Genomic DNA, 23,695 nt, shown 5'->3' on the forward strand with positions numbered 1-23,695 from the left:
TTATAGAAATTTATATTGCTTTAAACTCAACAGTAGCAAAGTTCAAACCAGAGGGCGGACTGCTACTTGATTCTTCAAAACTTGGCTTGCAATAAGACTAAACAGGTTAACTCACATAAAACACATTCTGAGGAGTTATACAAAGTTTCCTATTACTCCCGTTAGCAATAAATAACAATTTACACATGTAAAAGTTGCCGATATATAGCAACGAACGGTCCTCAATCATACACAACTAAAATTTTCGAGGTTAAAGTGTAGCTTTTGACCAATTTATTTCTGTAGCTAACACTTTAATTATCGGGCAGCAATAAATGAAACAGCCATGTGGGTTAGTTACCTTTATACTAATTAAAAAAACCCACAAAAGGTAAGGGTAGATTTCCCGGAAGCATAGAGCACTCAAAACACAGCCATGGAGCCATGTATCGCAAAGTAGGCCCACAACGAAAGAAGCTGTAACGGAAAAATATTGTAGACGGATTGCTTCAAAAATCCAGCAACAAGTACATTATAAATATATGCAAAATACAGAAAATGGGGGTTGAGTGGTAAGGGGTAGATAAAATTTATGGAAATGACATTTTAGGAATATTTATTTTTATTTCTTGGATATCGTAACATACAATATGAAACGATTTTCCTATCGAAACATTTTGACCATTAAAAGATGAAACGCTTTCAACATCTTCTTAACTGTAATCCTAATTACTACTCCTACAGCCCTCTAGAAGAAGACTTAGTCTATATATTTTTCAATCTTATGAAGAACAGTATTTTGAGTCAAACGATTATTCAATACAACTCTTGTTTAATTACAACACAACATACTATCAAATGAAATTTCCAGTCAACCTTTCAGCCTTTGCCAGAACTCTTTACCGAATGTATGTAGCTGAGTGATGTGTTCAAAAGCAACTAAACGCATATTATCTAAATGTTTCATCTCAGACAAGGCGATAGTTCAGGAAGTCAATTCATTCCAACTCAAAGATTTTCACGCTATCTTTATGGTAATTTGGAACATACAAACGGCCGTTGTAGCAGTTGAAGCACAAAGCCTGTGGTAGACCTGTTAGTCCTATTCCGATAACAGCTTTTTCAAACTAACCTTTTTCATTCAGAAGAATAACGTTTTCTGACGAAAATCGACATGCAAAAACTTTGCCATTGTATGCAGCGGTTAAACCATGAGCAAAACTTATTTCGTCTGTAACAGTATTAAGAACATGGCCACTACTATCAAGACAAATAACACCTTTACTATAGTCAGTGACAAATATAGTTTTGCTATGTTTATTGACACATATGTTATAAATATCGTTTAGTACTGAATCAATGGTTATCGTTTTCAATATGTTTCCGTCCAGGTTGCACATGTAAAAACATGTTTTATCAGAGATATAGAATGCGTTTTCAAAATATGATATTCCCTTACAACCAAAGCTGAAAGTAAGTTCATATTTGTAGAACAGTTTACGATCTACTTTAAAGATTTTAACCTTTTTCTCATTGTCGAGACAAACTCCTACTTCCTTACCATCAAGGCAACATATATCCCGTGGCTCAGTCTTAAGATCGTAATGATCTATAACGGTTAGAGAAATACCATCCACCAGTTTAAGATTTTTATTGTCTCTATCAGCGAAAACTATGGACCCGTCTGAAAGGACACATGAACCGTATACATCACACGGCATTGCATCTGAATCTAATTTTATGTCAACTGCACCTTTATATTCAAAGCTATAGGGCATTATGTTGACATACCCGAGACACATTCTTTCCTTACTGAGCTCCTCAAACTCGGGATCTAACGTGAAATGAACTCTCCAACCAAGTTCGATCTGACCAATGTCATCGCTTGCTGCTTCAGTTGTTGCAATTTTGTTTCCATTTAATTTCATAGCAACAAAAGCTTGAGAGTTATTCTTGACTGTAGACTCAATGAAGCCTTTTGTTGTTTCGAAAGTCTCAAGTTCTCTTTTTATGTTGTCAATGTCTCCGTTTATTTTCACCATAAGTTTACTGTATCGTTCTTCAACTTTAGAGATAGCATCTCGCTCTGCCTCTTTAATCTTTTCTTCAAGCTTCTTCGCAAACGTTTTGATGGTTTCTATTTCCCTTTGTTTATTTGCTTTTAGAGCATCAACTTCGTCGCTAAATGTTTTAAGAAACTCTTTAAATTTGCTTTCGATATTTTTCATGCGCTGTAGAAATTCTGGTATAACGTTTGCCTTCGACTTCACAAATTCAGGTATGTAGAACACATCTTGACATGTTCTATAGGAAAAAAAGGTGAATTGAAATACAAATAAAGAAATTTTATAAAATCGTGTTTTTGTTAAAGACTGATTTAAGCTAAGTTACTAATGATTGATTAAGGTGATTGAATGGCAATTTAGAATTCAATCAAATGATTAAATGCCAATGTATGACTACTTCAAATGACTGCATGACAATATATGATTCATTCGAATGATGGCATTACAATCTTTATTCGACATGCAAAAAATTGCATGACAATTTATGGTTTTAGCGAATGTTTTGTATCTATGATAATTAATACATTTTTTTTTTTAAATGAGTGCATGCAAATCGAAGTGATTGCAGTTAAATGATTTGCAAAATTTTTATTCAATGAGTCGCTTATTCCGCTCTATATTGCATAACTATGACAATAAAGATATGATCATACGAATTATATTTCATATGACCATCACTGAGTTACGATAGACAGTGCGCACCTATTCATATTTGATCACAATATCAAATAATTCAAAATTTATCTGGAAAAAAATAAACCACGTTCTACATATTTTCGAATAAAAGGTCAATCTTATGACGGTATCATGAAAACAAACTAGTGATTGTTTACCACGAAAAACATAGATCTATATCTACTAATACTCAAGAGGCAGAAATTGTTAAAAACCACAAAACAAGGATGAAAAATCGAGTTAAAATGACCGGACCATAACATTCCAACGATTTTTACACAACTTGGCACTGATAACTCCTGTGAAATTCATAAAACATAAAATGTTCATTGCAAAGTCTAGCTGTATATTTTTTGGCATATTCCGATTTACTATATGACACTTAACATGGGCCTGAAGCACAGAGACTTTGAGGTCAAACCCAACCCCCTCCCAAATATCAGCCATTTTAAAACACACTGGGCTATGTCTCAAACAAAATACATTTTGTTACAAATTCTACATGTTTTGAAAATTACCATTTACTTTCGATATTTTTTATTGCATTGATGGTAAATTGTAATTTCAGTTTAAAGCATGTTAAATTTGTGACAAAACATATAATGTTTGAGACGTATGCTCAGTGTGTTCTTAAAGACTAAAATATTGACTGATATTTGGCAGGGGCGGAGAGAGAAGGGGGGGGGGGCTTGGTCTCCAAGTGTCTGTGGGCCAATGTTAAGTGTCATGTAATGAATCGGAACATGCCAAAGAAATATACAACTAGACGTGGCAATGAACATTTTTATGAAGTTTGATGTAATTCCTCCGGACAAGTCAAACTAACGCAAATCAAGGGCGATAACTCCACTGAAAATTACCGAAGCAGAACATGCCGAAAATATGTATAACAAAGCTGGGGAATGACCAATCCTGTAAGGTTTGATGACAATCCGCCCTAGCCCAAAACCTTATAAAACTTGATGAATCTAGAACCATAATGATAACTCCACTGAAAATCACCGAACCGAAACACGCCGACAGTATGCTCAACTGGGATCAATAAAGAACACTTTGGTGAGTTAGGTGTAAATCCGCCTAGTGGTATCAGATTATTTGCATGGACAAACTTTTTGACATGCTGACACACAGAATGACAGATACTAGTAGCACTCAATATGTCTCGGCAACTACACGTTTGAGACAAAATTAGCAAATAAAATATGTTTAAAAGTCATCATATATACCAGATATGTTTATCAGACATTTTGCAATATCAGCGTTTGAAAATAGCTCTTGTTTGATAATTTCAAATCGGACATAAGAATAATTATCATTTACCTGTGGTCAACCGCAATGCATGTTCCACACCAAATCACGTCATGATTCTGACAGAACATATCCGTTGTTTTAAAGTTGTGTCTCTCACATCGTTCTGTCGGCACCATGAGTAATTGTGCACTCTGACCACATTCCTTATCCAGGAATTTATGCCTCTTCAAAGCCGGAAGTGTTGAGTGCAATTTCAAACACTCTGAGCAGTAGTACTCCTGACAATCTACGCAATATTTCTCAGCTTCCTTGTTTTTATCTTGTTCTTTACACGCTGAACATAATACGTCATACGTTTCTTCGGAGGTGTTTCCTAGAACATCGTTTGACGCCATTCAGATGATTTCTTCTTGCCTGTTTTTAGTCCTTTATTTTTTCCCTTATTTAAATTTTAAAACATAACTTATAATATAACACGAAGAATATCAATGTTTGATCTAGCTTTTATACAGCTTTTCATTCAATCGGCATTCTAACCGCATTTTCAAATATTTGTCTATCCGACCTTCACATAGTCACGCGGCCTCCGGGTGTTATCTATATTTTCGAAAAATGTAGACACTAGTTTTCTTAAAATCGTCCTTTGATATATCTTCCGGGTAAAGATTATGCTCATCTAAGGGACGAAATGTAGAAAATCGAATTGATAGATTAAACTGAATGAATTATTTTCGTTTAAAATGTGCTTTTTTCACACCTGTGCTATTTCGTTTAGATTTAAGAGGCAAATGCAAAGTTTAATAAAACAAATTACATCTGTAATGTATCTGCTCAAAGACACGATACAATGTATAAGCGGCTGAATGTGTTTTTTAGTTTCAGACAGCATGAAATCAAGGTTAAAATAAGATATGGCAAAATTCTTACTCTTGTTTTTGATTTTGGGGATTTTAGTTTGTTTGAACAGTACTACTCAGTAGGGCCGAAACTCCAACACAGTGTTACGTCCCCTTATCGGTACACTAGACACTGCCACCACTTATAAATTGGGCTGAATTTCAGCCGATTTACATTTTTCATTATTTTAATTTTGTTGTACAAAGTATTCATCTCAGTAGTGAAATATTATATATTTTGCTTGTAAAACGAGCAAAACACTAAAAATTAATACAGTAATACTAAAATTACTTCTTTTTCTGATGACGCCTACCTAGTAAAAATGTAAACAATGAAATTTATTATAGAATTTGACGAATGGCCTACTGCAAAATATAGATACATTATATACTTTCATTATGTTCTTAAAGGTTGTATCATAAATGGCAATATGCCTGAAGCAGTAAAAATCATGGCCGCCAATGGACGGGGGCTTATTTTCCCCTCAATGGTTATATTGTGAATTTCAAAAATCTTCTTCTTCAAAACCACTGGGCAGATTTACACCAGACTTCACAGAAATGATCCTTGGGTACATGGAGTTCTATAGGAAAAACATAAAAAACCGTGAGGCACAGAGCTTATATATTTTACATGTGGCATTGTCTAGTGGTCCTTTACTAAGATTATTCAAATCATGACCCAGTGTCTATTTAAAGCCCCCTCCGGGGTCACCTAAGTGTTCACTTAACTGTGACTTTGACCTATTGACCTACTTTCTTGTTTTTTAAGATACAGCCTTGAAATTTGGATGACAAATACAGTTTTGCGCACCGATCTTAAAACTGACTTTTAATGACCATGATTATGGCATACTGATTTACTTGCTTAATGTTTTAGCATAAACGACATTGTGTCTGATATCATTAGTCCTCCACCTCTGATTCATGTGGGGAAGTTGTCAGTTACTTGCGGAGAACAGGTTTGTACTGGTACAGAATCCAGGAACACTGGTTAGGTTAACTGCTCGCCGTTACATGACTGAAATACCGTTGAAAAGCGGCGTTAAACCCAAAACAAACAAACAAACAAACAAACAAACAAATAATGTTTTAGCATCAGTTACATTTGAAACATGTTCACACAACTGGGAAAAAATTTAAATGCTAACTTATATTTGACCCTGATCTGTTACTTCTGGGACAGAAGTATCAGTTTTAAGTTAAAATCAATTATCTCGGGGTGAAATGCTCAGTCCCTTGGATGTTTTAACGTTTCCGAAAAGTTCATAGAAAAACTATACTGACAGTAGACCAGATAAGGTCTTTTTGTGCTCCCTAAAATTTGGAAATGGATTTGCCCTAGTCCATCTGTATTTGTGTCATGTATTTTATTGATAATTTATATGGTGGACACACTTTTATTACATTTCAATGAGACGCTGCTTGAAAGAGTTACAGATGGATTTAATTTCCTACCAAAACACAAGGCAAATGCTTTTAAGTAAATAAGGGATTAATGACAATTAGGATGTTTTAAACAATTCTAGGTTTCATTTTAAAATGAATTCAGTCTGTTGCAACTACAGTATCCATGCATTGCATTTTATAGGGAGTCGTGTAATGATTAGAATTATTGCCCAAGGACCGAGGGCAGATAGTTTCGGCTATTGACTGGCAAGTCATCCAGTGACTGTTTTATTCCTTAATTTCAAAGGTAAATTTTCAATTATTTTTTTGTGTGGACAATTGATAAAAAATGAGTCTCGTAATAAAGTCTTACAATATTATGCTATATAGTGTTCTTTCATTTATTTTTTAAAATAAAGCAACAGCTTGCACTTCAGGCCTGAAAAACTATACTGACAGTAGACCAGATAAGGTCTTTTTGTGCTCCCCAAAATCTGGAAATGGATTTGTCCTAGTCCATCTGTATTTGTGTCATGTATTTTATTGATAATTTATATGATGGACACACTTTTATTGCATTTCAATGAGACGCTGCTTGAAAGAGTTACAGATGAATTTAATTTCCTATCAAAACACAAGGCAAATGCTTTTAAGTAAATAAGGGATTAATGACAATTAGGATGTTTTAAACAATTCTAGGTTTTATTTTAAAATGAATTCAGTCTGTTGCAACTACAGTATCCATGCATTGCATTTTATAGGGAGTCGTGAATGATTAGAATTATTGCCCAAGGACCGAGGGCAAATAGTTTTGGCTATTGACTGGCAAGTCATCCAGTGACTGTTTTATTCCTTAATTTCAAAGGTAAATTTTCAATGATTTTTTGTGTGTGAAATTTTCACTTTTATTTAGTGACATTTGAAGGTAAAATATGGACCTTTCATATTGCAAAAAGCTGTGGACAATTGATAAAAAATGAGTCTCGTAATAAAGTCTTACAATATTATGCTATATAGTGTTCTTTCATTTATTTTTTAAAAATAAAGCAACAGCTTGCACTTCAGGCCTGAATGTACTTATTGTCTCTAATGTTTAAGCAACTTTGTAATGATTTTGGTCATATCATATATGATGGTTTGATATAGAATATATTGCAAGTTTGCCTGAAAACTTAAGCAGGCACTTTCTGAGATTTTCCAGTATGAAAACCGATTTGGTTAAGGATTCTGACTTACAATCACTTGCCTTTCATCACTTCTGGTTCAAAACTTCGCTTAGGGTATGCCTTTGTTTCAATTAAGGATGGAGAAGTTTGGATTCTTTCATTTAGCTGGATTACTGAAGGTCAATATTTCAACTTGATCACAGCAGGGGGCATTTGCAGTTTTGATATTTTTCAGCAAAGTTTACATATTCTCACAGATTTAGTTCCAGTTGAAACTGTCAAACGTTATGAACTGCCATGCATGTGTAGATTTTACATTTTCCAGTTTATTGAATGTTTTGAAAACTTGACATTCAAGGGTCGTCCCCGGATCATAGTTACACATTTCTCAAAGGTATTTACTTTGAATACACTTAATGTTGTAGCACTAATACCTTGTTCTGAATACTTTATATCACCGAGTCTTTCAAAACCGTCATAAAACTTTGTGCAATCAGAAATGTATTAGTATAATAAATGAAGTCCTTGAACACAAGGAAACTGTAATTTCAGTTGTCAGAACATCCATGGCAACTGAGTCATCATGAATTTAGAATAGGATTGTTATCGTAGAAAACAGAGAGGAAGACAGCTTTCCATTTACTACAAATGCAGGACAGCCGGGCCGCCTTTGATGTTCTTACCATTGTCTTCTTCTTCTCCTTCTTGGCGTTCACCTGTGTAGTCATGGTGTAAATGCATTGTACCATGGTTTGTTAGAGAGGGTCTGGTACATCTGTCTTCAGCTGGCTGTCTAGGTTCTATGTCGGGGGTTACCTCTCCCTTAGATTCCAGCCATTTACTACAAATGCAGGACAGCCGGGCCGCCTTTAATGTTCTTACCATTGTCTTCTTCTTCTCTTTCTTGGTGTTCACCTGTGTAGTCATGGTGTAAATGTATTGTTCCATGGTTTGTTAGAGAGGGTCTGGTACATCTGTCTTCAGCTGGCTGTCTAGGTTTTATGTCGGGGGTTACTTCTCCCTTAGATTCCAGCCAAAAGACCTACCCTGGAATCACAGGGGATCTGTTCATGGGCAGCATGACATATTCACGCACCGGTGGGCCGTGCATGCCGCATGTCTGGGGGCAGACCTAACTCGAGTCCTATACAGTTCTGCCTGAGGCCGCAGGGTGCTCAGTATCCGTGTGTCGCCACAATAAGACAGTGTATAGGACTTGTCTACAGAGAGGCTATATACTGACAGAGAAGACTTACGAACTCGGCTTTGTATTTGCCCAAAGGGCTAGCCAGCGGCAGAGGCTGAAAGCGGAAAGTGAAAAGCACACAACACACCACAACTAGACGCATCAGTAGACCATTTGACACACTCTTACCATTGTAATTTCTTCTATTTCCATATGTTGGACAAGTGCGTTGGAGGCCATGCAGGAATAGACATTGGATATTTTAATACTATAAAATGGTACAGAAAACCCACAGATATCAGTGATTTACGCTCACTGTGACAGCTATTGCTTTACACCTGGTATCATAAGGTGCAAGCTTATTTCTTTGTCTACAGATAAACTTCTGTCATGCCCCTTTTGTATTTCATTCTAGTAAACTACAGAAATAATAATTTCAACTTGTGGTAGCCTTTATGGTGACTTTGCAGATACTGCAATGAATTTTATGAAAGTCTAGTTATCAGTATAACTTTATGGGTAAAGGACAACAATATGGATTACGGGATAGTATTCCTAGGTGAGGTGTGTATTCTTTGTGATGATTTGTTATCTGTGAAATCATTTATCCTCACCCTCTGTCATTAGAAGAAGTTTATAGGTTAGCACTGGTAAAGAATCCAGGAACACTGGTAAGGTTACTTGTCTGCCATTACATTGCTGAGATACCGTTGAAAAATGATGCTGAACCCAAACCAAACAAACAAATCGCTATTTACAGATAAATTAAATGGAAGCGCAGAGCTTTACTGATTATCTTCCTTTACAAAAGAGAATATAGTATGACTATGTCTCGGATTGAGCTCGGGTTACTTTTTTCATTTTCAGTCAATCCATCAGTTACTGACAACTCCTGTTTGAGATTGAACTTTCAGTTATAAATACTGAATATGTATTCAAAAACTTGTAGTTTTACTATGTTAAAATGTCAGATATATTATTGGAATTGAAAATGGTAAGCATAGGAGGATATTAGCAATATATCGGAAAGAGGGCGATATTCATATAAAATAACACTTTTGGTAGAATTTATTTTCAATAATATAGCAAAAATAAATTACTAGAAAATTTCCTAATTTTACCGTATTTTGTTATAGGTTTCAAAGTATACATCCTGCCAAATCTCACACATTACTTTTTTGAATAAATAAAGTACGAATGTTTATATTGTAGAAAAGGGCATAACTACCGTTTCGCACAATACGTACATGCGCATACTTTCTTATGGCGGACTTTTGCTATCAAAAATCATTCTTTGGCATTTCTGTGTCTTCAAAGTCTGTAGTCAGTTTCCAGTTTTCAGCTTTAAAAACAGAAGTGTTTGTAGACATAACATTTTTATTTTCATATTAAACTAACTGCAGAATCCTTATTGCTGGTACACAAGCCTTTTAGGGCGAAAGTTCCAACGTATCTCAAGGAATTCTGCTGATGTTATGTCCGAAAAGAAGGAATTAATGCTATTCTAGGATAAAACGTTATTTTTAAAGTATCCTTCCTTTTGCCCGCATTCAGCAATGTCTTTTAGATTCATATTTCCAGTGCTGTAGATCTAATAACATGTTTGTGTTCAACGCATAAGAGGAAGTATGTTTTTTCTAGAGTTAGGTCTTTTTGTAGAATAACCATTTGTCTGTAGATACTCAGTCTGGTCATCTTTCATATCTCAAACATACCAAAAGTTCGACCAAAAAGGCGGTTCCACACTTTTGATCGCCATTTTACAGTTCTAAATCCCTCACTTATTTTTTGTTCCATTTTAACAGTTGCATATTGCTGCATACATTTATGCATGTATGCCTAGGAAGTTACAAAGAACGATGGATAAAAACAATTGCAAACAACATTCATAAATTTGTCATCAAAGCAAAATATCATCATGCGTGGAGCACAGTCTGAAATTATACGTGTCTTAAGGTAAAGGCAGATCACTATCAAATAAAGTTGAAGCCTTCGCGGGTCACAAGTAGTCTAAATGTAAATAGCGCTAATCTTTCTCCCTTTCCTCGTGCCCTTTCTGTTTCTTTTACTCTACCGCGTTTCAGTATGCGAAAGAAGCGGAGTACATTCAGTGGGTTGTATTTAACGAACTGTAGTTTGCTTATATAAATGTTAATATCCCCATTTCTTTTCGCTTTTCTAAACTAGCGATATAGTTCTTTATGGGAATATAAGTCTCTGAAAATCTGATATTCTAGAAAATGGAGAAAACCGTCATAAAGTAAGTGGATTTTATATGAAACTAGAGCTATCACTAAAGGAGATGAATGCACACCGCCCTCCCACCCTCACCCGCTCCACATGCACAGATACAGTACATTGCAATTTGATGCACACAATATTGCTTTATTATGTGGACTGTATTTATATAGACTCTATGTTTATAGTATAGGTTGGTACTGTTCACCTGTGTGAAATTTAATCAAAGTGCATGGATTCGAAAGATTAGGTGCGAACAAGACTGCATATGCAGACTGTATGTATATAGTATGTTAACAAAACAAACAAAAAAAACCAAAAAACAACGTCCCATAACTGTGCAGATTTTTTCTGAAAGAATCTAACATACACCATGCATAACTAGGGTTACTACTGATCGCTTGTTTTAAGTTTCAATAAATTGCGTGCATGGGTTCAGGAGATAAATTTGAACACTATGCGGTCAACTTCTATGATTTGTACCAGATCTTCCTTTCAAGCTGTAGACAGAACGTAAATAATACAGATGTACATGTTCTGTTCATCCGCGCTCAAACCAAGCTAAAAACATTCCAGGCATGGTCAAATTAGGGAAGTTTTAACTCTACTGCCCTAACAAAGCCCCTGAGGGCACCACATTTACATATTAGTAAATGGCCAGGACAGTGGCTCGAAACCAGGTTGAGAAGCTTCAGGTGAAAACAATTGGTCCTTAATTGATGTATACACGAACTGCATATGATCATATGTGTACTATTAATTGCTAATAGTGGGTAAAGGGGTCATGAAAGCATATATATTTTGGGTTGGTTTTAGTTAATGTCGTTAAAATACCTCTTCAATTGAACATTCTACGATAATCTGATTTTTTTTTATTTTATCAGAGCAAAAACTGGGAACGCAGCTGTACTGTTATAAATCTCACAGACGGACGCATACATCATTTTTTTCGGCTACATTTTAAAGGTTCGGAAAGAAGTAGGAAAAGAAAGTTTATTTTCATTTTAAACTTTAAAAATGATTACAATTAAAATACAACTTGTATGCAAGTATTCCTTACATTTTCTGCAATTAATTAAATGAAACAAAATTCGCCTAAAATTACCGCTATGCGGTCGCTATGTCAAGTCTCTTGTCACAACGCACCGATTCAAATGCTTTATGCATTTTGCTATATCGCATTGATGCTTAGTTTTATATTCCAAAATGTTTGAAATCGAATTGTAGTAAACCTCCTGCAATCAAGGATGCGGATGATATAAAATGAAACCAAATGCAATAAACAATTTACAAGAACTAATCACTCTAAACTCAATATGTAATTAGTCACCAAACACGACAGGGACAAGAGAAAGTTAATATGCAGTTGTCATTGAACATCAGGCATACTAGCCTAACATTTGTATATGCAGTTGACAGTCTTATTATAAATATGATAAGTCATTATACATTTTCATTATCCCGGTTTCAACAGGACAGAACATTTAAAGTGCATCTTCGTATCATTTTATTCACTTCAGCTCAAAGATTTGCACGTTGCCTCCATAACCACCTGAAACATATAGGCGACCAGTATTGTAGTTGAAACACAGAGATTGTGGATCTGATAAGCCGCCTTTAATAACAATGTCTTCTAACACACCATTTTCTTTCAGGAGAATGACATTTTTTGACGAATATCCGCATGCAAGTACTTTCCCATCATACGCTGCTGAAAAGCCACTTGGTTCCTTTATCACGTCCACGTCTGATATTACATGAAGAATGTTTCCAGCAGTATCAAGAGTAATGATGCCTTTATCCTCACCTATAAAAATGTTCTCGTTACATTTATTCACAAAGACACTGGTGATGTTTTTAAACATTCTTTTTCCTGCTAAATCTGTGTCAAAAGTGTTTAAAACGTGTCCTTCGTTATTGCAGATATATACATTAACTGTATCGGAAATGTAAAACTTGTAACTAAGGTACGATATGCATTTGCAGCTGAACTCTAACTGTATACTTCCCTTTGAAGAAAATGTATTGTTGGTTTGCAGCGCAACGTCTTCTCTGTTGAACGTTTCCAGAAGAGTTTGCAAATTCGTTTCTATATTTTCTATTCGCAGTAGAAATTCTGACACAACATTTGTTCTTGTCTTAACAAAGTCCGGTATATAGAATACGTCTCGACAGGTTCTAAAAAGAAAATCCTTATATATTTATCAATTCTGATTTTAAGGAACGGAATTCTCTCTTAAAGACAACTCTATCTAGTTAACCAGCTAGCCTTTGGGTCTATTCAATTTCACTCAAACGTGGATTTTCCACTGCAACGTTATATCACGCTTATTTTCTATTGAAGGAATCTTGAAATATGGTTTTAAATTCCAAATTTTGGCAAATTTTACACATAGTTTGAAATATTCATATATCTATTGATAGAATATAAGTACCAAACAATAAGACTTTACGTTGAAAATGCCGACAAAAAAACCAAAATGTCCTACCAAATGTATACGTAATCTGAAAGCCATATCTTCTAACTTTCTAATGCACATCTCTATTTTCTTTTATGCGTACGCATAATGTTATTCATGAAAACAACATACTGTATATGTAATCTGTAAAATCCAATGGCCAGATTCGAATGAGGAAAAGGAATAAGTTGGGTTAAAATTCTAAGTTATGCTGCACACATACCGTAGGATTAGTGATACTGTATATTTTATATAGGCTACATCTGCATTACAAAAATCAAAGTTCAGTATGAGTCATGGAAACCTAAATAACTAAAAATCTGACAATAAATAAAAAAAAAATACTCAAACGAAACCTGAAATTCCATAATCTTTGAGTAAGGAAAGATTACGTCTAAATATTAAAAACACTTTTAAAGCTACATTAGAACAAAGTTCATATTTAAAAGCATAAAATTAACGTGTTTATGTGTATTAACAGTACTCAAGCGAGTGGACGTATTTTGTAGGCTGCTGCTTTTAGGCCAGAAAAATGCTGGATGCAGTTCAATATAGCGTCATTTGTCTACTTTTTGACATAACAGAGGACACATTTTGCAGTAGTTACTATGTTTATTATATACGAATTTTCAAACGTTAACAGTCAGTTGGTGGCCATATAGTTATCTTCACTCGGTTTTTGGTCTAGTAACATGTTTATCTTTATTTGTTAAAATGTTATTGAAGGTTCAGTGCCAGTTTATAGTTACGAAAAAGTCGTGGTCGTGCATAAAAATGTAATTCCTGTACAAAACGAACACTTTACGGGATATTTATTGGTTTTGTTTAATCCTACATTAATTTATACCGTAATTTAAGATTTTTATCTGTTACTTCTAAAACCCCCCATTTCAAAAATATTTTGGTACAAGCAACATTTTGTTGTTTTATGTTGTATACACGACATTTTTGCTGTGTGATTGTTCTACCAGAAATATATGTATAATTACATGTAGTATCGTAATTACAACACAATTTTCCTACAATATATGTACAATTAAAACATGACAATGTCAGTTTTTAAATTTTTTTAGATGGTACAACTGTTTAATTTCATTCTCAGTATATCTCGTTATTATTAACTGTTTATGAATTAATATCATATCTTTATACGGTATAATCAAACATATACTTTCTTCGTGTTTAACTCGCGTTTTTCTGTGCGGAACCCACGTAAGTCTTGTGGTCCTACCTAGGGACAATTATTTGCCTGTAAATGACACTGATGCATTCAATTATTTTAGATCTTACTACGCAGCCGACACGCAGCATTGCATTCTTCTTCTTCCTTCTTCTCATTATTTTTATTGTTATCATATTATTATTACTGTTAGACTAGCAGATTTACTCAACAACCTTTCATTATGAACACGTTTACATACAGAGGCAGCCACTCCGGGTGCCAAATTCATCCTCTTTCAGTACAGACACAGAGCGATCTGACTAGAGCGACAGAGCGGGAGAAAGTCTCAATAACAGAAAGAGAGAAATCTCTTAGAATTAGGCGTTTCTGGCTTACTGAACTTAGCTCTTTTTTAATCATTAATGTGCTTAGTGTACAGCATTAATACACACGTAACACTATTTCCTTGGAAGAACCAATGCACACCTCATACTTAGGTGGTCTTCTCTAAAGAGCATCTCATAAATGTCACGTGCTTGACTGGTATTTTAACCCTGGACCTCTGGATTTATAATCAAGCGTGTCACAAATATACCAACGTTTCACTGCATTTACATCACCTGCATATTCATTACAATATCAGTTTATAACATAATTAACGGACCTTTACGGTAGATTATTAAAATGTAAGTTTCAAAATTTCTCCTTTTTAATTTTCAATCACATGAATGTGTTTTAAGAAATATATTCCCTACCTTTTTAGAAGTATTTTGTTTGAATAACTAAAGAACTCAAATAAGAGTCCATTGCAGGACGTACAATTTTGAAATTTCCAAAGAAATGCTAAATTGTACCTTAGTCCTCAAAGTAATCTGCAGTTTTATTAACGTTCTTTCTTTCTTTTGTACTTAAATGACTAGTGCATATCAGGAATATAATCTCCTACCCTTAATTGTGACCTTGACCTTGCAGCCAACCATCCAGAACTTGCACTCTGGACATTGTCTCGATCTGGTGAAAATACTTTTTAGGTTTCCAGGTCTATATGTCCTTGACCTTTGATCGACTGAACACAAAAACATACAGGATCCTGCCAAAGTGGTGCTTTATTCGAAATGTCAAATTTGAAAGCTACATCTATTACACTTTGTTACTTTGTTACTTTTTATCCGGAAACAGACAATGTTGAAGGACGGACAGATGGACGGATAATTCCAATCCATAATACGTCCCGTTTTAACAAAACTGTCGTATAAAAATTAAACCAATTATTTAATTAAAAGGTATATATAACTTGCATAGAGTCTTATATTTAGAGACTTATGCCCTATATAACCTTAAAAATGGTAAACGTTATGGTCCTCTCAATGTCCTCTGCCATTGTGCACTATCTGCGTAAATTCCCTACATCAGTTGTAGTGTAATGCCCTGGACAGTAAAACTTACTAAAGGAACATAGCGCAAAAAGTAGGGTTGATTAATGGTTCGCGTGCGTCACACATTTTCACTTGAAACTTGAAACTGATCATAAGCGACAGTATTACGTGAAACTTATCATAAGTGTCATCTTGGTTTTAAATTTCATTCATGAGCTCGACCCGACACGAATATGGACAGATATCAAATAAAGGAAGATGATTAAACAGTCCAAACATTGAACGATCGATTTACACCGACACTCGTAATAACCTGTTAATAATCAATTTCTATTTTATGCGCTTGTCTTTGTCCACAGTCGCCTTAAAATGTTTAGCATATTTCCCCATGACAATGACAATGACAAGAGTAAATAAACAAAATTCAAGGACATGATTACAACGTTATTTCAGCTTATATTTAAATCAATACCTGTAAGGGAAGTAAACGTAGTTTTTTTTATAATACTGTACAATAGAGTTGCGCAATACCTTGCATTAGCAGCGTAATAAGATATACATTCTATTTTACGACGTGTTGATATTTGTCAAATTTAAGTTAAGAAAAGAACATAGACCTGTTACACAATCATATTGACATAAACAGTTACCTTTAGAATGAAAATACGCCACACGCATGGGAAAAACGAAGCATTTTCTTGTTTTGTTTAGACATTGACTACATTTCTCTTCAAAATATTGATTTCCACTGTTATGCTTTTATAATTAAATCTCAAATGAAAACAAGTAAGTATTCCTTTTCATCCAACTCAGTAGACAAGAATTACACAACTTCTATCGTTTGTTAGTTTCTTCTGTTCTTAAATATGTCTTTATTGCGGCTGTTATCTTAAAAATCATAAAAAATTCTTAGTTTATACGCGTCAAGCAATACGATTTTATAATGGTTGTAACCTTTTAATCTAGTGAAATGCAAATACAGAGTATTAAAATTATGTCATTCAAAAATAATTTTTAAGATGTGTTATAGAAAGAATCAGCTATTATAAATTATGAACCAAAGATACTTTTCTCCTAATTCAAGAACATTAAATCTGGTGTAACATGCATAAATATCAAAGGCTTGAAGGGCCTGAGAGTCGGCTAATGATTGATGTACTGGTAGTATAGTCTACCAGTTTCAGTTTGTTTTTAGTTGTTTTTCCCCAACTAAACAGAGATTTTGTTACAATAAATGAAATGAACATTCAGTCGATGCCTAGTAAAACTTTGATTGACATTATACAATTTTTTCAACCCAATATATTTCTCTAAAATTGAAGAGTGGTTCGCAGAAATAAAAATGTTGAAAGTACAAACTACAATTTGACAGCTGACACTAAGATACTGCCCATGACTATATATTTTTCCAGTAAATATTTGCCTCCGGCATTGCCAAAAAAGGCAATTATCGGCTGGTATATATTCGCACATGATAAAATTTGAATATGACAATTTACATATTAAAATCTTACAGCGCGGATTGCCACATACAATTTGTAACGGAAGGACGAAAGAACTGTTCAGATATTTTACAGATAATGGGCCTGGCGGTAACCGTGTCATATATTAGGTAATGTTAAATCATATTAATATAAGTGATGTCAATTTAAAGTATACTTACTTTTGCGTTTAGAGATACATGTATGTAAATGTTGCTGAGTGTCAATATATAGTGTAACCGATATTAATAAATGCAGTTCTTTTTAGTTAAAACCATCATTTATTCTATTTCAGACCTGTTAACCCCTTCAAAATCATGTCTGTAATTCCGAAGTCCATGCACTTTCAATTATCCATTTTGATTCATGTAGACGGGGCTGAAAAATGTTTGATCCATTTTTACGTGGTCGGTAGCAGGGTGGGTGTGGGGAGGGGTGTTTCTTCCCGCTTTAAATTGCAGTCAGATTTTGAAATGGTCATTGTGGCAGGTGGTAAAAGGGCAAATGTATCAAACTGCAAAGTGGCAATATGGGGGAAGGGTGTGGGAGGATACCCCCTCCTGCAAGTAGGGTTTGGGGTATCACCACAAGAAATTTTTGAATATATAGACCCTTGATACATCCTTTGGTGCGATTTCTAACTGAAAATTTTATGTTCCAATTTCTAAATATTACCTAGATTCTTTTTAGTATTACAATATCCAAAGTATGAATGACTGTCACTTCATCTTTTTACTTTCAGATCATGCCTCAGGACTAGAATATGAGTCTGATATAGATTCTATGTAGGTGTTATAAAAATAAATTCTAGAATCATTTCTGTTACAATAATATCTATCATGTCTGTTACTTGAATGTTAAAATTTCATAACCCAGCTCGATATTTACCCAAAATATATGCGGATACGATTACACTTTTCTAAATCTCCAGTTTCAACAATATGTTTTACAAATTGTGATGATACGACTACATTAAGCAGCAATTGGCAGTATCTGACCACAGGTGCTTGAAGCTCTTTCAACGAAATATATGTGCAGGTTAGATCTCTTGAAGAGATCGTTACTATTTCATAGTATATTAGGTGGGTGGGAGATGGTAATGCATATATTCATTGATAGAGTTTCAAGCGCCTGTGATCTGACATTGAAGTTTACGGTTAAATTACCGCTTATTTAAATTTTTTCATAACAAAGTTTCGTTTCGTCAAAAACTACAAGAAAATACAATTTAATGTTTCGCCGATTTGTTTATTAATCGAAAAATAAGAAATAAAATCATTTTTAATATCAATAGTAATTAAACAAACCAGTAAGAGCTTCTTCTTCCGACAATTTATTCGCTTACTGACTGCAAAATTCAACCCACGCAAAGTCGTAGAAGCGTTGTTATAAACACGTCACGCGTGTTCGCCGACAAGTGTCCAGAATGTAGTTAGGATTCATCCGCGAAGTCTCGTTGAAGAATTAACGTACTGCACATATCTTATTCGGGTCATTTAAAATGAAGCGGTCATAATTTAATTTCATCGATGTGATAAACTCTTTGATAAGAGACATTCCAATGCTTTTAGAGGTACCCGACTCAATACAATACTAGCAGTGTGTACTGGAACTATATTTTGTCTTTCGCTGGATGTTACGCAAGCTTGGTGAGCCAGCGCAAATCATAAAATGCACAGCGCAATAAATTTGTTATTTGCGCAATGAGTTTAAAGATTATTTTTTGAAACGGACATGGTAACAAATGGATAATTTGGCTAATATGTTAATATGCAGTTTTTATATCAATTTGTGAACATCATATTTACTATTTTGTGACAAAAGGGTATAAAATTCTTCATCATAATTATATGCGCAAATGTATTACCAAATCCCACAGAATTGTTATGCGTGTTTATGCTTAATGAGTTACCGCGGAAGAAAGTACGTGGCTTTATTCGAGTATAGCACAATTACAAGTCATAAATTTGACAGATTACATCGTATATTGGTCATAGCAAATAGGATTGACATAACTGAACTTCATTCGATCAATAAACTCTTTGAAATTAGAGAAAATCTAATGGAACTACATCACTTCGCTGTGTTGTGAGGCCATTTAATAAGAATGAGAAATCGGGCGATAGCAAAGGACTCGTCAAACGCTTGAAAGCGTTTACCCGGCTCAATAACAAGCAATTATTTTGGCAAATACCTTAATAAATTGTGGCTAGTTGTGGTCATTAATGTACATACATTTATCCTGGTAGTTTCCAGAAAAGACGAAGGTTCTTTCTGTAAGATGCCCATCCATGTACTGTGTAAGAGTCACTAGTTTGATACCATTCCAATGTACAAGGAATGTCATCACAAAACATTTCGATAGCCGAACCGTTTTCATTTGTTACGTTTGATATTTTTTTTAAGATATAAGATAACAAAGGATGATTTATTTTATTCTGTTGTACTGAATTCCATAAAGTGTGCGTAAATATAAGTACATTGCACATGCTTAATGCAATCAGTAACTGTAATATTCGCAGACATAGAGTTAACACTTTATCGAAAGAAGAATAAATATGATACATACATTACATCTATTACGTTACCATTTCAACAACCTTGTTGTATTGCATCAATTATTTATAAAATATTCCAGAAACGTAATCAATATTACTTATTTTGCACTATAATAATACAAAATGCTTCTTTACTTGTCAGACAGTATTATTTTTTCCGTAATACAATTTAAAATACGTTACCACTACCATTGCTTTTTACAAAGAAGAAACTGAAACCCAAATTGTCACATACTGATTTATTTAAACTTTTAGCAGTAAGTTTTAATAAGGTTTTCTTTCGTTATTTCTTAAATTGCCTAAAATATATAGTGCACCACCCATGTAACTATAATTTTAGATGCAATTTTTAATAAAACATACAATAATATCCATCTGTGCGTTCATAATATTATGATCATACAGCTGATATGAGCAGTCTTCCTGTGAGTAAAAATCAAGTTTTATATAAAGAAAATAAGTTTTAGAAATAGTAGCATTATAAGAACATATACAAAATCAACCCTAGCTCGATAGGATGAAATATAGCGTCTGAGTTAGATATCTTGATGAGGCCTTTGCTCTCAATGATGATTCAATAAAGATATCGTGTCTAACGTCAATAGACTTATACCTTTATAATACGGAAAACTTAGCACTTGCCTGCAAAGACCCGAGTACAGAATCCAGGGATACTTGTTAGGTTAATTTCTCAACATTACATGACTGAATTTCTGTTGCAAAGCGGTGCTAAACTAAAACTAACAAACAAAAGCAAATATGCAGGTATTTAAGTAAAAAAACTTTAGATTTAAAACTGTTACCAGGTTGACAAAAGTGATACTAAATTAAGATATAAGAAATATATAAAACTTTATAGATGTGAAATAAAAAAGACTATTGTAGTCATTTTGAAATATTTACAAGAATGACAGAATGTACAAAATATTTCTTTAAATTCTAAATTGTACAGACAAGGACTAAATTGTATTATGTGGTGGAATATTCCTGGATATACCGGAACATTAAAAGAAACACTACTAACAGAAAAAATGCATCAATCATAACAAATAAAGTTTGATTATCAATTAGGTTACGTACCAAAGGTTATGACAAAGGCATGACCTGTCTTTAGCAAGAAACTCGAGAGCACGATACAAATTGCCTCAAAATTAAAGTGTAATCAAATGTCATTCTTCTTAAAACATAAAGTGATTTTTGAAAGCCTAAGACATTCTTTTGTCAGCTGCTTTCTTTTTTTTAAAAAATAACATGTTATTTTGCTTGGTTGTGTTGTTATGCTTCCAAAGGATCATCTTAAAAATGTTTGCTATCACAAAAAATCGTACTCGGTTTTAGTGTTGTTAGATTTTGTGGTCCTTTTGGATTATGTTTACTAAACCAAAATTCCTCCTAAGCTAGTGCTAGGGGGCGTAAGGTGTACAAACAAACTTGATCCATCTGAGTTTACTACTAAATACTTGGATGCGTTCTTTGCTTCTAAAATATCTCCGTAAAGTAAATTGTAATTGTAAAATGTTTTCAGCAACTCTGAAGTGTCGTTCAGAAGGAACTCAGTATCTTCCTAGAAGTTTTGAATAGCATAATGTAATTATTTTCTTAACAATTTTCGTTTTCAAACACTTAATATTGTTTACATTCTTGACAGCTTTTTGCAATTTCATAAGTTTAAATCTAAAGATTACTAAAATTACCTTATTATTTTTTCATTTTTTTTTTTTAATTTTTCTCAATACAACGCATTTATTTCTGTAACTGAAAAAATGCTTATTTTCTCACGTATATAACTGCATAGATACACTTCACAATCACGCAAAATAAGATAAATATTCCATTAAAAACATTTTCCATTATAGGATGCCCCTAATTGTAACACTATAATCACTGAATGGATATTGGCAGGGATTTATACACAATTGATATATAAAGAATATCTACATACAAAAATAATAATCAATGTAAACTTTATCAACAATATTGAAACCATCAAATAAAAGAACAACATAATTAAGAAACTGATATTAGTTTAATTAAACTCATAGATGCATTAATTCAAAATGAAAAAAATAAACATTGAATGTGTAATGTTTGTTTCAGATTTCTTGGTTGATAGAAGTAAAGAAAGAATGCTGGAATTAATATATTAATATTGATAACAATGATTCAGATTTCTTTCTACATATTTCTAAATGCAGCAAAATAAGTTGTAACGTATTTTAAAGCGCCGTTATGGAAAATTATCTCATTGCTTGAGAAGTATGGAACTATATTATTTTGTAAGAGTATTTAATAACTTGATAACTAAATATTCCTCTACACTAAATATTCCTCTACTATTTTCTGAGAAAATAACGATACAATAAAACAAAATTACTGAAATGGTAACGCAATATGTGTAAAGTATGTTACAAACAGATTCCTCCTTCAAATAAGTATTTACACTATATTTTCATATGCTATAGCTAAAAAATACAAGTTTGTTGATTACAGTTTATTTCATCATGCTATTCAGTTTTAGTTATATATTGTTTCCAGAGATGCCTGATTTAGCATAGATTAATTTGATGCAAATTAGCTAAAATACCTAATGTAGAAAAAAGTTTTTACCTTCAGTGTAACAAAATACTATTCGAGAAAACACTGAGAGACATTAAGACCAGATCAAAACTGTCTGATCTATATTTTCTAAATAATTGATGCAATTAAACAAGGTTATTGAAATGGTAACGTAACATGTGTAAAGTATGTTACTTACTGATTCCTCCTTCAAAAAGGTGTTTGAAACTAAACTACATTTCCAAACAATATAGCTCACATAATTGTTATTTTATTGGTAACAATATTTAATTTTATTAGATTTTTGTGGTATCTTGTTTCCTGAGACGTTGGTTTTGGTAGTGGTTAATTTATTCAAATTAGCTAAAATACCTATTTTGGAGAAAAAAATACCATCAGTATTACAAAATACTTTTTAAGAAAACACTAAGACACTTTCAGAACAGATCAAGACTGTTTGGAACATTCAAATCGATTTAAAACTTAGAAAAAAAATTTTCTAATAAAATTTTGTCATTTTGTACAATTCTCATTAATATTCGTGAATATGCAAATACGTAAATTAACATAAAAATGCTGCTATGTTTAGGCCAATGTATTAGCTCTATTTTGATACCACTTTTATTGTTTTATCACCAAAGCTGACCAAGATATGACTGATTATCATCTATATGTTTGTCCTTTCAAAAATGATCGGTTGCCATGGAAACCGTAAAATCAATATATAGTCAAAAGAGTTTTTTTCATGAGATTTTTTTTTATTCTGAAAGAGTTTGTCCTGCCTAACAATTTGATACCTATAAAAAAGTCTAGGGGGCGGGGTGGTGCATGGTAGACCTTATTGCACCCCCCCCCCCCCCCCCCCCCCCCTACGCCTAAGACAATTTTCTCACTTAAAAAGAAAGAACACCATTTACCTCCTATCCCTGATTTTCATTACAGACCTTGTTTGCTTGAACAAGTTCCAAGTAAGAAACACACTGTATTATATGTAGCAATTCAGTTTACAGGAAATATTTAAGTCACACATCTATTTGATCGCTTTATTTTACAACAGCAACATCCACATACATATATTGTAATTTAAACTGTGTTTCTTTTCCACTAGCTTTTGCTTTAGTTTTAATTCCATTTCCTGACAATATACTATTAAACTGTCAATTATAAATTTTCCTTAGTTAATTGAGAGCAAAAATATGTAAACTGTTTGCTAAGTAATACTTAAAACAAATTTTAAAGCAAAACTTTGCTTAATTT

General features: G+C 33.5%; 1 protein-coding gene across 2 annotated transcripts in view; it reads right to left on the reverse strand.

The window, feature by feature from the left end:
• Positions 1 to 394: 394 nt before the first annotated feature.
• LOC123534205 (E3 ubiquitin-protein ligase Midline-1-like) overlaps positions 395 to 23,695 on the reverse strand; it is a 46,860-nt gene continuing 23,559 nt past the window's right edge. The window contains exons 1-2 of one of the 2 annotated variants that reach the window (XM_053517393.1): positions 4,041 to 4,550; positions 401 to 2,283 (exon numbers count right to left, since the gene is read on the reverse strand). In XM_053517393.1, the coding sequence (XP_053373368.1) occupies positions 1,107 to 2,283; positions 4,041 to 4,366 (1,503 nt within the window). In that variant the 5' untranslated portion in view covers positions 4,367 to 4,550 and the 3' untranslated portion in view covers positions 401 to 1,106. Of the gene's footprint in view, positions 2,284 to 4,040; positions 4,551 to 23,695 lie in introns of those variants that run through there. The other variant, XM_053517394.1, reaches the window with a different exon arrangement.

Source organism: Mercenaria mercenaria, chromosome 11, assembly GCF_021730395.1.
Source record: "Mercenaria mercenaria strain notata chromosome 11, MADL_Memer_1, whole genome shotgun sequence".
Classification (NCBI taxonomy): Eukaryota; Metazoa; Mollusca; class Bivalvia; order Venerida; family Veneridae; genus Mercenaria; species Mercenaria mercenaria.